General features: G+C 42.7%; 1 protein-coding gene across 2 annotated transcripts in view; it reads left to right on the forward strand.

Moving 5' to 3' along the window:
* PCNX2 (pecanex 2) overlaps positions 1–16266 on the forward strand; it is a 281728-nt gene that overhangs the window by 68772 nt on the left and 196690 nt on the right. For both annotated transcript variants that reach the window (XR_011437820.1, XM_001493597.5), the window contains exons 11-13: positions 4344–4497; positions 4584–4616; positions 11962–12133. Coding sequence is in view for 1 of the 2 variants with exons in the window: in XM_001493597.5 (XP_001493647.2) it covers positions 4344–4497; positions 4584–4616; positions 11962–12133 (359 nt within the window). In the remaining variant the exon portion in view is untranslated. The remainder of the gene's footprint in view (positions 1–4343; positions 4498–4583; positions 4617–11961; positions 12134–16266) is intronic.

Raw genomic sequence — 16266 nt, forward strand, 5'->3', positions numbered from 1 at the left:
AAACTGAACTATAAAATAAAAGAGGGAGCTAGGCATGTGACAAATAGAGGCAAAATCATTCATGCTTCTCAAACTGAGCTCATCCTCCTCCTCCTTCTTACAAGAACGTGTTCTCATTTCTGTCATCCTTAAAAGTCCTCTCCTGGCCCCATTTTCTCAGCAGCTACTGTCAGTTTCTCTGCTTCTTTGCAGCAAAACTCCTTGAAGAGCTGCCTTTACATGTTTCGTTTTCTCTTCTCCCATTTTCTCATAAACTCGTTCCATTCAGCCTCCCCCGACCCCAGGACTCCCCTGAGCCTGCCCTTGTTGAGGTCACCATTGACCACATCTCTCAGTCCTCATCTTACTGAGACCCATTTGCAGCATTTGACAGAGTTGATTGCTTCTCCTTGGTATACTTTCTTCTCTTGGCTTCCAGGCTCAGCCCCCTCTTGGTTTTCCTTCTCCCTTGCTGGTGGCTCCTGCACAATCACCTTTGCAGGTAACCTCTGCCTTCTGAGCCCTTAATGTGGGAGTCCCGAGATGCTGTGTGGCTCTTCATCTTCCTTTCTCTCTTTGCCCACTTTTCACAAAGTGATTGCCTTAGTCTCAAGGCTTTAAATACATCGATGTGCTGGTGACTCTCAGATTTTTATCTCCAGCGTGGACCTATCTCCTGAATTCTAGATTTGTATATCTAACTATGAGATCGACATCTCATGATCGTAAAAGGAGCTCTTTATCTCCATCTCATCCCAAGTCTGCTCCACCTGTGGTCTTCCCCATCCCAGCGGATGACAGCCTCGTCCTTCTGGTTTCTCAGGTTAAAAATCTTGGAGTCATCCTTGTGTCTTCTTTCCTTTCACACCCACATTCAATCTCTCATAGGAAATTATGTTTCCTGTTCCTCCACATGTATCTGCTGCATCTTTCCACCTTTAATATTGACACCCGTGTCTGAGCTACTTTCATCTCTCATCTGGTTACTGCAATAGCATCTCCTGCTTCTACCCATTCTCCCTGTACACCATTCTTACCACAACAGAGTGAGGCTTTTAAAATGTCCCTGCTCTGCTGACCACTCTGCAGTGGCTCCCCGTTTCACTCAGAATGAAAGCTGAAGGGCTCATAATGCCCGCAAGTCCCCCATGAGCTAGCCACTCGTTTGCTCTCTGACCTCACCTCCTGCTGCCATTGCAGACTCTTTTTCACCCACACTGGCCTTCCTGTTATTCCTCACCATTCCAGGCACTCTTCCAGCCTTAAGACCTTTGCACTGGCTGTTCCCTCTGCCTGGAACGCTCTGTCTTGAGATATCTGATGACCTACCCCCTCGTCTTTCTAGTGTCACTTCTCAGTGAGGCTTAGCCTGACCTTCTTGCTTAAAATTACAACGGCTCCCTGCCCACACACTCATAATTCCTCTCACCTTGTTCTGTTCCTTTTTCTATTGCACTAATTATCTTCAGATACTATACAATAAACTTATTTTTTTGTGTGTATTACTTATTTTATTTCACTGCCCACTGAAAAGGAAGCTCTATAAGTTTTGTTCTATGTATCCCCTGCATCCTGAGCAGTGGTGACCACTTTTGTTGCATGAATGAATGAATCAACTTCCCTTTGCAAACCAGCTCCCCTTCCCAATTTCTGCCATCGATTCTGCCATGACCCTTGTGTCATGACTCGTGTTTCTTCAGATTGAAATCTTGGGATCATCTTTATTCTTTTGATCAATCCTTCAATGTATGTGATCCATTCAATCACAGAGTCCTTTCTGCCCAGCTCTTTTTGTCTCTTAAAGTCACATGCCCTTTCTAATTCCGCAGCCATGTCGCTTTCCCAGGCTCTCATTACTTTTCGCCTGGAATGTTGTTTCTCCTTGCTCTGGTCTCTTTTCCCTCCATTATCATCTTGTAAACCTGCAAGATAAATCTTTCTAAAGTACAGCCTTAATCATGATACTCCTTGCCCAGTGAGTAAAACATTTAACCTGATATTTAAATATAGATACATGGGGAGCTGTGGGAGGGGAGTGATAGTGGGGGGGTGGGGGCTGGGGGTAGAGGAGTGAAGTCCTCGTGGAGGAGAATGTGGGGAAAAATAATACTTTTTAGAAACTTTATTCTTTCCCCCAAGTAGAAAAAAAGTTTTCTTCATTGAAATTTTTGTTTCATTTTATTTCCTAAACCTTTCAATACTTTAAGTATACATCAAAATGTTATGAGCACACTACAGAATACATAATGAGTTTTATGGACCTGAACTGACAAAATATATTTAGCTCTATAAAAATTGCATAATGGGAAATAGAAAACACATAGATTTCCCTTTTTACCCAAGATATTTTGGTCCCCCTCAATTTTTTTTTTTAATTTTCAACTTGAGCATCATTATATTTGAGTTCTTCACTTTTCTGTACCTCTTGATTCTATGCATCTCAATTGCCTGATTGAAAAATGGGCAAAAGATATGAATAGACACCTCACCAAAGAGGATATACAGATGGCAAATAAGCAAATGAAAAGATGCTCCACATCATATATCATTAGGGGATTATAAATTAAAACAATAATGAGATGCCACTACACACCTATTAGAATGGCCAAATCCAAAACACTGACAACAACAAATGCTGGCGAGGATGTTGAACAACAGGAACTCTTTCACTGTTATTGGAAATGCAAAATGGTACAGCCACTTTGGAAGATAGCTTGGCATTTTCTTACAAAACTAAACATATTCTTACCATATGATCCAACAATCATGCTCCTTAGTCCAAATGAACTGAAAACTTGGATCCACACAAATACCTGCACACAGATGTTTATAGGACCTTTATTCATAATTGCCAACTTGGAAGCAACCAAGATGTCCTTCTGGATAAACAAACTGTGGTACATCTCTACAGTGAAATATTATTCAGCAATAGAAAGAAATGTGCCAGCAAGACATGAAAAGATGTGGAGGAACCTTAAATGCATATCACTAAGTGAAAGGAGCCCATCTGGAAGGGCTGCATACTCTATGATGATACTGTAACGGTAGATACATGTTCAAACCCGTAGAATGTACACCGTCAAGAATGGACCATGATGTAGACCAGGGACTTTGGTTGATAATGAGGTGTCAGTGTTCCTCGATTATAACAAATGTACCACTCTTGTGGGGGATATTGATAGTGGGGGAGGCTGGGTATATGTGTTTGGAGGGAGGGGCTGTGTGGAAAGTCTGTACTTTCCGCTCAATTTTGCTGTGAATCTAAAACTGTGTTAAGGCATAAAGTCTATTAATTAAAAAAATAATGCTCAGGAGTGCCTCCATGCCAGGAATGAAGTAGCCAATTGTCCCTGTCGAAAAATGAGCTTAATTTAATGAGAGACCAGTATGTACATGAACAAAAATTGATGAGGTAAGGAATATACTCAGAATTCTGTGAATGACCCATCTACCTGACCTTGTGGTCCATGCCATCCTCCTTTAATCCGTTTCAATCTCCCCTTCCCATAACTCCACCCTGCATCTTGTCCTCCTGTGAAAGTCTCCCACCTCTGAAGTTGTCATCTTAGCCTCTGCTCATCTGTCATATGCCCTTTAATGTTCCTATACCATTGCGAGCACTTTGACCCCCCGCCCCCCATTTTCTCCCATCTGGCAGCTCTTCCTGTCTTCAGTTCCCTCCGCATCCTACTTAGGCTCCATGATCCAGCCTTCAGCCCCTTTGTTTTGACGTCCTAGAACTCCCTTACTTTGTCCCTTTGCACACCCACTGACAACACCCCCCCTCTGCATGAGCCCACCTCTCTGGCCCACCCCGCTTATGCGAAGTCCCCCGAGAGAAAAGCACCCAGTGAGAGTGTGGTCATGACACACCTCAGTCAGACCCTCTGCACTGTCAGCTCTCAGGCTGGAGCTCTCCCGGCTTCTGAAACTAAGCAGCAAATCCTGGCTGTGGAGATTGTATGTGGAGAGGATTTCCTGCTTTAGCCAGGTGTTAATGCACCTCCTCCCCCCTTTAAAGGAGCTAGTGAAGGTCTTTATCTGAGACACATTTCACTGTTGTGGATGGAATGATTAATTGCTTTCTCCCAGTAAACCCAGCTTAGTGGACCAGGAGACCCAATGGGATTATATTTCATTTGTTTCAATAACAGAAATCTGGGGTTAAAATATGGATTTCGTTTATAAAACACAGGAATAAAGTAAGGAAGAAACCTTAAAATCTTGTTAGCAGAACAGAGGCATGCTTGGGATAACTACTGTGTTGTCACTGTGTCTTTGTAGAAGCATGCCGGTGTTCTCTGTTGAAGAAGAGGTAGACTTACCTTTTATCGCCTTCGTTTTTATTTGGTTATTTTGCGCAGAACTGAAGATGTCAAGGAAAATGTGCTGGCGATTTTACTCATCGTCCTGGTTTCCCTACTGGGATTTCTGACCTTGAACCGAGGCTTTTGCAAAGACATGTGGGTGCTCCTCTTCTGCCTGGTCATGGCCAGCTGCCAGTATTCCCTGTTAAAGGCAAGACCACGTCTAATTCTTACCATCACTAATGTATCCTTGAAATCATGAGATGATGACACAGACACTTCTGATTTGTGTTCTAGAGTGTCCAGCCTGACCCTGCCTCGCCAATACATGTAAGTTTCCAATAACAGGCACGTAGCTTGTCTTGTCTGCTTGTGTTGAAGATAGGGGAACAGCCAAATCTATTCGCAAGGCAAAATATATATCAATGTACATATATTTGAGTATGTAAATAGTAATATTAGTGCCTGGTGGCCAAGTTCAGGCTTTAGATCTGAGAGCATGGTGTGAGTGGTAGTGGGGTATGGACGAGAGTGTATGGAGAGTCTTTTCTATCCCACTGGACTCGTGTCAGGAAAGACCGTGCAGCCTGGTGGGGAAGACTGTAGGCCCTGCAATCAGACAGACTGCCTACATTTGTTTCGTGGTTCCTGGGCTTGAATGTTGGACCCTGAGCAAGATGTGCATGCTCCATGCCTCAGTTTCCCTATCTGTAGATAAGGATGATAAAAATGCCTATGGGGATTAAATAATCCATGTAGCATGCTTAAAACAGTGCCTGGGACATAGGAATTGCTTAATAAGGGGTAGCTATCATTATTGGTCATGTCAGTTATGTAAACATGAATCATTATTCTTTTTACTGATTCGGCTGTGCCTTCCCCTATGGGACGCTGTCGGGCAGGGTCTGGCACTGTCCCCTGGTATGCCACCACATGCCTTTGCACTGAGCCGCTGCCTGGTGGACTTCCCAGCTCTTTGAGAAACATTCCTTCCTTTGTTATGGCAAGCTCCTGTGGGCCTCGAAAAACCCTTCCAATGAAAGAAAGCTTGATCTTCCCTCTATTGTGTTTTAGAAGAATTCATATCCAGACTTAGGACTGCTTTTAAATCTGTGATAGCTTATGTTTAGCTCGTAGTAATTAAAAAAGCTTATAATTGGACGATCGGTGGCGTACATTGCTGTCTTGTTAAATTCCTCTGTTCCCCATAATTGGTTTACATATAGTACATCTTCTTTTATCCCAGAGTCTGAATGTCAAGATAAGTAGAAGCAGCATAATTAGGGTATGAAGATGCATTGTTGTGATTATCCTCAGAAGTCTGGGTTAGGTGGCGCGAGGAGAGATGTGCGGCTCTGAAGTGTTTTGTTCGAGCCCACCTGAGATGCCACACCACTGTCCTCCTGCTTCAGTAAATAAACCCTGCTTTCTAGTGACAGGACTTTAGTGTCACTGTTTTTCTGGGTGACTTGGGGGGAGGGGTGTTGGATGCTATTAAACGTTCATTTCCTGCATGTGCTTTCAGGAGTAATGCAGAACGTGCTAGTCAAGGTGGATGGCGAGAACGGCTATGTGTTCCCTGTGGATCTGTAATGTCTGTTAGCTGGACCTCTGTGTCATTGCTGGAAGCTGGAGTTATATTGGCTGTATTGATCTAGTTGCCAGAAGAGTCGATCAAGCTGCTGTCCCTTTATGTGAGCCAGCCTGTCATGGTGAGATAGTAAGAAATGACTTTTCTTACTGTCACAGTAAGCCATGTCAGACAGCTAACCATGTTTATTGCAGTAATTAATTCCCTTACACAAATTTCGAAGTAGATTATCCCCTGATTTGACTTGGCATTCCTCTAACAGTTCTAGTGAGGAAAGAAAATGTGGAAGCTCTGAAATATTTCCTCTTGCAACCTAACTGAGCCATGCAGGCATTTAGAAGGCTGATGTATTATGTCCAGTGATGGATGAGAAAACCTCAGAAAGCAGGTGGTCAACAGAGTGAACCAAGTCTGGGCGGAGACGGTCCTCAAGCCTGCCACTGTCTCTACCCCTGGCTAATTGTCACTCATCAGGGACTGTCACTTGAACCAAAGTGCTTTTCTAAACTACTTTATTTTGTACATTTGCAAGGAGGGGCTCTTAATAAGTTCAGTCAATTCTTGCTCTTAGGTGATTGACTTTTTTCCTTTGTTTCCTTCCAGGAGCACAGAAGTGGCAAATTTTGGGCAAGTTGTTAAAACCAGAAAATAACAAATTAAAAGTAAAGTTTTTGCATAACACTGTATATATTTCAGATATAAGTGCAGAATTAATAATGACATGCTAATAGATATGGCACAGTACACCCTGGGCTTGAAGGAAATGCATCTGACTGTGAAAGAAAATGGGTCCAGGAGAGCTTAAAACCTGAGAGTTCGGTGTGGATACTGGAAGCAATCTGAGCATCAGAGACTGGCAGTATAGTAATGGGTGGTGAGGATATTACTTAGCAGACACAGATTTATACACAGGTCTAACCAACAATAACCACTAATGATCACCCAGAAAGCAAAATTCAGTAGGATATTTGACAGGCGGCAAAAACTGGGATCACCTGCACAGAGCCAGGGTCGGGGCCATTCTCAGCACCTTCAGGGACGCTGAGTCCGTGCGGCCGGGGCAGTCCCTGGGAATCTGCATTTTCACCCCCCTCCCGCCCACATCCCCGGGTAATGATGGTGGAGGCAATCTCAGATCACACTTGAGAAACGTGGGTAGCTGGAAGCCAGCAGGTTTGGGATTAATTCCAGCCTTGCCATCCACAAACTGTGGGATCTTGGGCAAGTCACTTCTCTGAATCTCAGGTTTTTCATCTGTAAAGGAGGAAGTAATAAAATAGGATTGTAAGAGGATTAAACAAGATAATGTACATGAAGTGTTCTGCAAATGTTAGCAATTTTTTTGTGAGTAAGATATGGATAATAATAACCACCTCAGTTGGATTTGGTAAAGAGTGAATTGGACACTATATATATATATGTGTATATATATATACACACACACAATGCGCCCATTGCAGGGCCTGGAATATACAAAGTCCTGTGTACACGTCACGTTTCCTTCCCTTTCTCCTTCCACTCTGCATATTTATCTTGTTTCCTTGCTCACAGTACAAACTAAAGAGCAAGGGCTATAACTTGTGACATGTTCTAGTCAATGAACTGTGGCTACTGTGAAGTGAAGGCATTTGGTACCACTTCAGGTTATATAAATGTCACTGGGAATGATTTTTTTAAATAAACTTTTTATTTTAGAACAGTTTTAGTTTTGCAGAAAAATTGGGAAGCTAGAACAGAGAGTTCGCATATAACCCCATACCCGGTTCCCCTGTGGTTAACCTCTTTCATCAGTATGCTACGTTTGTCACAATTAATGAACCAATATTGATATATTATTGTTAATTAAAGTCCATATTTTACTCAGATTTCCTTAGGTTTTACCTACTGCCTTTACCACACCATATTACTTTACTACATTACGTTCAGTTATCATGTGTCTTTGGCCTCATCTTGGCTGTGCCGGCTTCTCAGACTTTCCTTGTTTTTGATGCTCTGGACAGTGTGGGGGAATGTTGCTCAGGGATTTTGTAGACTGTCCCTCGGGTGGGACTTATCTGGTATTTATCTCATGATTAGACTGGAGTTACAGATTTTGGGGAGGAAGACCACAGAGGTAAAGAGCCATTTTCATCACATCGTATCGAGGGTGCATACTGTCAACGCGACTTACCACTGTTGATGTTGACCGTGACCACCTAGTTAGGGTGGTGTTTTTCCAAGGAGTGATTTTGAATGACATAAAATAATTTCTCAATCCTCAGACCTAGATATAAGAAGGTCAGCTTAGTTTTAGTGGATCTTGATTAAAAGTTAAGTAATATTTACCTATTTTCTATTTACTTGTATAGTTACTAGCTCAAAAGAGTAATCTTTAAAGCATGAGCCATTCCGAATTGCCTTCTTTTGGTTCTCATGTACTAAATGTATGCCATTAAAGAGGGGCAGAACTTGAGTCACTCCCCGTCCCCGTGTCCTTCACTGCCAGTGAGGGAAATGCTGAGGAAGTGGGAAAATGTGGGAAATAGACGGGAGCAGAGTGGGCAGTACCCCGGACATCGCTCTGCGGAGTACTTTGATATCAGTTTCACTGCCCTCTTGTTTAGACCACTGCATCTGCCCATTTGTCAAGGTTTATAGACCTGAAAGTTAGGAAGTTGGACCTAAAATAGATCATTCTGTAGAATGGAATTATAAACTAAGCTTATAGAAACTCATTTGCTTATGTCTTTTCAATATTTAAAGTAGCTTATCAAATTTCTACTGCACTTGAACTGAAGTAGGGTCTTACTAGTCAACTGGTAAGAATTATCTGACCCTTTGGTTGTGGCTTATCTCCTCTACTGCTTTCTCAAAAATATTTTGGGTTCCCTTATATACACCAAGTGTGAGACAGAGAATACTTGCTGCCTAGGCTTTTACTCGAGTTCAGCTCTGGAGGGCAGAGCGTGCCCACCCCTGCTGTCCTCCTTTTGTACCACATACAAGGGAAACTGAAGTGTATAGTTAAAAATGCTCAGGATGACTTCAAATCGACAGGTGAATTGCTAAAGCTGAAAAAAAAAGAATTTATCAACAGCCACCAAGAAATGATATTTAAGTAAACTAACCCACAACATCAAAAGAAACTGTAAAAACAGCTAACCCTTATTATAGTGATGAGAATTCAGTGTAGGTGAACATCATGTCACAGAGCAGCTGGCCAGAGCGTATGTATTTTTCTACACCTGCCCCAGGAAAGGAGCCCTTCTCCCGCTCCAGATCCCTGTTAGGAAAGTCCGCACCTGGAAGCTGTTACGAATGCTTTTCCACACACTGTGTATCTGCTTCACGTGAGAGACGTTCACATTATGTGTTTAAAGAATAATGATTTTGAATGAAATTTAGCAGAGTCAGGTTGGGTCCTTGGGCCTGGGAGGATCCTGTGCCCAATGCAGTCATCTCCCTGGGTGTTGTCGGGAGTCGGTATGTAGTGGCCAGGTGGGCAGGCAGCAAGTGGCCAGGGTCCAAATCCTTGCTCTGCCACACTGTTTTCTGTCTGTAAAGCCTGGGGAGATTTCTTAATCCTTGTGCCTCAGTTTACTGTTGGCAAAATGAGAATAGTAGTACTTCTTACAGCGTGTGGAGGATTAGCCACATGGACACATTTAAAGTAGGTAGACAGTGCCTGGGGCACGGGGAAGGCTGCCTGAACGTGAGCTCTTGCTGTTTTACATCAGCCATCAAAAGCTGGACTATGTGTGCACGTGGGCTGGACCTCTGAACGTGGCTAGAGGGAACTTCTGCAAACTCAGTAGGGGAGAGGCAGCAGTTTTCTGCCCTGTGGACTGAGGAAGCAAAGAACAAACTCTGGTCTGCAGGAAGCCGGGAGCTGGCACGTGTGGCCAGCTGAGATGGGATGGGCAGTGTGACCTGGCTGTTGACACCCGGTTCAAGCAGCTGGCTGCGCACTGGCTCCTGGACCTCTAGATCTCTCAAACACCCCATCTTCCTTATAATACCCTTCCCCACTTTTTTTCTTAATAAGTTAGAAGCATTTCACCAGCCCACCCTCTTGATTAGAGGATAATTAGAATGGCCTCGTCCATTAGCCACATGCACCACCTGTCTCCACAAGTGGGGTTCTGGAGGTTTTGATAGGTTCTCTCACCTTACTTTTTGCTGCACTGAGAGCAGAGCGAGGGCTATGACCTTGTATATGTAGCTGGGGCTGCTAGGAAGCCCACATGCACACGTAGACCAGCTTTTGTGAAATAGCCTCCAAGATGCCCCACAGCTGACATCGGTGGTGCTCCCCCAGTGTATTTTAAGGTTAAAAACCAGATGGGAAATACTTGGATACGTTTTGAAAGATTACGATTAGACTTCACCTGGAGGAGCGAGTGGAAGTTTTCTATTGAAAAAAACAATCAATCCTTGGGGGTCTTGATGATTGATTCATATGTGAAAGAAGGACCTAGAAAGCAGGGAAATTTTATTAGTAGGTGTTCTTAGGAATCAAGGCAAATAATAGTGACTTATATGCCATGTAGTAGCAATATGCTTAGGATGGCTTGGGGACCCAAAAGGTAGTATGAGAAGTGAGCCGAAGCGTGAGCAGGATGGTGAGGGCAGGCTCTTTCTCAGGGAGCGTCACGTTTAGTCTCATAAATTACAAACACAAAGAACACATTCCAATGCCCAATAAATAAAGTTGGACTTGGCAGATCCAAGATGATATCTCAAACTTGTTCAAAGCCAAAGACTTCCAATTTCTAGAAAGTGTATTTTTAACCTTTTAGTAAAAGGAAGAATCAGGGCAAGTGGGAATTAGCTATTTAACTATATTTCCTAAATGATGTCAGTTTGAGGAAATGTCTCATGTGCTTGTGTATTTATATACTGCATAGCTATTTACACCAACCAATTTATTGGGCTATTCACTTGATAAGAAATGCAGTAAGATTTAACTTAGGCTTTAGTTTCAATTTTTTTTTAATACAGAGAAAGTATTCCCATACTGATTAATCTATGACCTAGTTGGATTCCAAAGGAAATTTCCTAGCAGTGCAAATATTCCTTCAAAACTGATCCTGGACTCAGGGCCAGACATACCAGCCCCCACGGACAGCCTGTGTTTTCCCTCCTATTAAAAGATGGTCTCAGAATAGGACTGTTTCTATTATAGAAGCAGTGGAATTTAAATTGCATTTCTAAATATAACATGTTCAAGGCAGTGACTTTAAAAATTCATATCTGAAACCATATCACTTTAATCTTCACTTTTTATACTTAAAGTAGTTCATGAATTGCAAAGAATATTCTTCCTCTAATTCATTTTTGTCGATTTTTTGAACCTTATCAATTGTGCATTGATTTGTGAAATGTAAATTCTTCATTGGCTTTTGCCCTGGAAAGGTGATGTTATAGCTTTTCCTTAATTTTTCTATCCATTCAAGAAGAAGAATAAAAAAAATTTCTACTTCTTCTCATAACAATATTTTGAGGGCTAAGATGAGCTCTCTTAAGTTTTTGGTCCTCCTTAGAGGAAACTGTTTATAAATAGCAAGTTTTCTAAATTGGATTATGCCGCTGTGCTACACTCAGACATTTTATGCAATCTCTGCAGGTATAACTTTGCACATGTATTGTCTTGCTTTCTAAGACATGAGGAAATTGAAGCCTACAACTTATAATTCTGTTTCTTATTAATAGTGGAACTCAAGTTAGACCATGCAGAGCAAATACTGGTGTAAATTAGCTTTGCACTTGAAATGAACAGTACAACGAAAGTTTCACTGTTGGGGAAGCATTGAATTAGATCTGGATTGTATCCAAGGATAGTAATTAAATTTTCATGTAAATCTTGTTGAGTCTGAGAGACATAACATTCTTTTTGATATTCTCATTCTTATTTGACAGAATAAGCTCCAGGTTCTTGTTTTTTTTTTTTTCCTCGTGTTTTGTGTGTATGAATTATGGCAGGGGAGGAGCCAGAATGTGTTTTATTGTGTAAGTTGTATGATGTGGTATAAATTATTGACTATGAGGCTTTTGTCGTTTAATCAAAATAAAAGGTACCATTCAGAAATTGTGTTTGTTTTCTAGGGACACAACCAAATCATAACATATAGCAGACCAATCTATTTTTGTGTGCTGTGTGGCCTTATTTTGCTTCTTGATACAGGGGCCAAAGCCAGGCACCCTCCCACTTACGTTGTCTATGGCCTGAAGCTCTTCTCTCCAGGGTCCCTCCAATCAGCTAGGGACCTCTTAATAGGTGAGTTAATTTTGGGGTTGTGGGGAAGAATATTGAGGAGGGAGGATGTGTCTCCCCATTATCTTCTGAATCCCTATTTGGAAAAACCTCTCTACTTGATTGTTCGACAAAGAGATGTACATTTCCCTCTTGGCTTGCACACCTTCAGAAGACTGTCTGGGAGCCAAGCTGCCAAGCATCCAACAACGGAATTATTCTCAAGGATTTTGATGTCTGTGACCAAGACGTTGCAGCGCTGTAATATGTGAAGGCTGGTTGCTGTGATGCCTGGTGTGGGTGTCAGCGGGGCTCCCCGCGGTGGGGGTGGTCTTGCAAGCAGGGCGGCGGCTACGGCCCCATCTGCATGGCACAGATGCTCTGGTAATGCTTCAGTGGGCTTGGTTCTCAGTCCAGGTGGAGTCCTGGATATGCTGGTCATACGGCCTTCCACTGGTACATTTTGCTTGCCTTAAGGTCTAGGCAGTGTCTGATGTGAAATTCTCCATTTACACACATGACCTGCTTACTGTAATGGTTTAGAGCCCCAGCTCTGCAGCCACATGGCTGGCTGTTTGAATTCCAGCTCTGCCTCTTTACTAGCTGTGTGCCCTGAGCAAAATTCAACTATAATTAATATGGGGACAAAATTAGTACATACTTCAGAGGTTGTTGCAAGTTCTAAGTGAGTTAGTATATTTAAAATATAGAACAGTGCCTGGCACCAGGTATTAACTATTGTTGCCATTATTATGCAGAAGGGCTGCCCCAGTATTGGCTGGCAGCTCTGAAGACTGGATTGCCAGTGTACTGAGAATTCCTGTGATGACATCCAGGGGTTAAAACACATGCTAACTTGTGATTGGCTGTGATCACCTTGACCAAATGAGTTGACAAAGGGCAGCTACCAAAGACATCACTCCCTTGATCTGTTGCTTGCCAGCTGGAAATCTTATTCAAGAGGAGTTTGTCTAAGCCTTAGGTCCCATATCTTCCTTTCTCTGACTCCCATGACAGCTCCCTGAATCTCTCCAGTGAGTGGGACTGGGGAGGGCCCTCAGATATGTTGTATGTTTTCTTTGTGCTCCTTATTGGTGAAAACTGTAGTAAACATTCCACCCTCTGACTTTCTTTCCCAACTACCATCTCGCCATTCCTCTTTCTGCTGTATTGGTAACAAACTATTCCCTCCCCCTCCACCCAACCCACCACGAGCCCACCTTCGTCTGAAGCCTCAACACCTGTCATGTGAGGAGCTAAGGAGCTTCTTATTACCAAAGGCATAGGTGCATGTCACAGAATCTCTGAGTTCAAATAGAAAACAAACATTTTGGAAAAAAAATAGAAACTGATCCCATGATTAGACTCCTGGTCTGTGCTGTCTTGCCCAAGAATATTTGCTTCTACTCTGCCTGATATTTTTCACTTTACTTTTTTATAGTCCTTAAAGTTCTATCAGTTGGAACACACTCACACGCAAAACAAGAAGGACTTTCAGTCACTTTACCATCTCATAAATTAGCTCACCCATCTTCCTCCTGAGATCAGCTGCAGTGAAGAAGTCAGAGTTTGAGTAGACTTCCCATTCGTAAGCCAAGGAAAACTTGGGGTCATGTTGGGCTGTTCAACTCAGCTGTTAGACTAAGAAGGGACTTAACAACTACCTTTGGCAGATGATATGTAGAAAAGAGATTCAGGGGAAGAAAAGTGTGACATACATTCCATTTTGAAATTATTTTTCTAGACATGGGTGTCTCCCTCATTCCTGTTTTTCTTTAGTTTGCTACTATAAAAGGGCCAACAGTGTTGAATAAATGTACTTGTCTTGGCGTAGCAAACTTACCATAGCTCAGAGTGTGAAATATTATTAAGGCTCAAAAAATAAGATCTTAGTTTACTTGGTAAAAACTTAAGATTTTACTTTTTGCATTGACTCTGGTTCTAGAATAAGCTACTGGCTCTGTATGTTCTCATTTTATTTTTCTTCAAATCAATTCCATTAGGGAGTGAGTTGGGGCAGGGTATATGGCATTTCTTATCTTTCTCACTGGAATTCCTTTTCCCTCATTAAAGCTTCTCCTTGATATGCATTTTTGTCTGCTTGTCAACAGTGGCAGGTAAAAATGGTGATAAATAATCCAACAAGCTGACAATATGACTTCTGGGGTAAAGGCAAGTAGGAAAATAGAACGATAGCAATCTTTTTGGGATGAATGTGTTAAACATACTAATTTGCACTGAGCAGGAAAAGATTATGGAACAAATTTGGAACAACTGGGAAAGAGAGGAAGGTGATAGAGGGTTATATATTTTTCTAACTTTGTGAGGAAAAACAAGGGCAATTCAAAGTCATTTATTCCAAGAAGATGTGGAACCTCCTCACCTTCTGTTGCTCAGCGACCTAGGGATCCAAGTGGTACACAGCTGCTGCCATTGTGAGGTTCAGAGACTAGAAGGAGAGAAGAAAAAAATTAGGAGAAAACAAAAAGTTATTAGGAAGAAAAAGCAATGTATTGATTTCCTATGGCTGCCCTAAGAAAGGACCACAAGCAGGGGGTTTGGAACAACAGAAATTTATCATCTCATAGTTCTGGAGGCCAGAAGTCTAGAATCTGTGAAGGCAGGAGGGAAGCGTCTGGTCCAGGGTTCTCTTGTTGGCTTGTAGATGGCCTTCTCCCTGTGTCTGTTCACATCGTCTTCCCTCCATGTCATCTTGCCTCTGTGTGTCTGTCTCCGTATCCAAGTTTTCCCTTTTTATAAGGACATGGTCATATTAGATTAGGGCCCACTCTAATGACTCATCATAACTTGATCATCTGTGAAGACCCTATATCCAGAGAAGGTCACCCCTATAGGTCCTTGGGGTTAGGACTTCATCATATTTTGGAGGGATGTGGTTCAACGCATTCAGCAAGGAGCATTTAAGAAAAAAGACAAGAGAGAAATAAGCACCAAGCCCATGTTTACTGTCGTGTCCCTCACACTATGAAAGTGGTGGGAGTGTTTCTCTGGCTGGTGCTGGGAAATGTGAAATATTTCCTGGAGTTGTGCCTTATTGGTGATATTTCTGTTCCCCACTGCTATGGCTGGTTTCTGCCGAGCACCATCAACCTAGCAGAGGGGGAGGAGGTGGCAGAGAAAGAGGAATAGGAGAGGAGGTAGGGAATCCGGTGTCTGCTGCTTTCCGGTGGAGCTGAGTCATTCTTATTCTGCCTCTCAGGACAGAAGGGGCTGAGTGGGACCCACGGTAGGAGGTGAGCAGGTGGAAGCTGGGCAGGTAGGAAAGATGCAGAAGCTCGTTGTCATATATAATGCAAGGAGAAGAACATTCCTCAAAGGCAAGAAAGGGATATCAGGTGATAGAACGCTAGAAGAAGGAGGAATGTACAGTGACAGGAGCAAAGAACTCAGGGGCTGAAATTGCTACAAGAAGAAAGACAAAGCCAGCGGCAGGGAGTCTTTGCTTTTATAGGCTAGGGGGTGAATTAAAGAGCTAGAAACACTGAGGGTAATATTCTTACATAATTTCTTTTCCTTTCATGATCCCTCATTTATATTCTGAATATCACTCTGTGCTTCCATCACTTCTCTTTCATTATAAGGAACAAATCTTTATTTTTATTTCCTGGAGTGAGGGGAAAGGCCTTCTTAGTCAGCAGTCATTTCCTGTGTCACTCAGAGACTGGTGACCTCTGGGCTGGAATTTTTCTTACTTTCCATTTGGGTAACTTCAGCAAAAGCTTGTGAGTGAGGCTGGCTTTGTAATTATCCTATGGATGAGAAACCAAGAGGTCTTCAGTTCTTAGTACCATATTTCAAAAGGAGCAGTAGCAAAGCTGGAGTGTGTCCTGAGGAATGGAGCCGCATGGGCCACACTGGGTCTGGAGATGGGACAGAGGAATGGGGATGTCCAACCTAGAGGAGGAATGCTTATGTGCTAGAGGTACACACGCTGGGCTTCAGATGGTTAAAAGGCTGCCGGGTCAAGGGAGCAGGGATTTTGTTCTCTGTTATTGTAGCCGTAACAACTAGGTCCTGCACGTGGTAGGTAGGTTACAGGTCACTGCAAGAAAGACCCATAAAATGGTTTGGGTGAGAGCTGTCCAGTAGGAGCATGGCTTGCCCATGAAGCAGGGAATTCCCTGACATGGGAAGAG

Source organism: Equus caballus, chromosome 1, assembly GCF_041296265.1.
Source record: "Equus caballus isolate H_3958 breed thoroughbred chromosome 1, TB-T2T, whole genome shotgun sequence".
In the NCBI taxonomy this organism is placed as follows: Eukaryota; Metazoa; Chordata; class Mammalia; order Perissodactyla; family Equidae; genus Equus; species Equus caballus.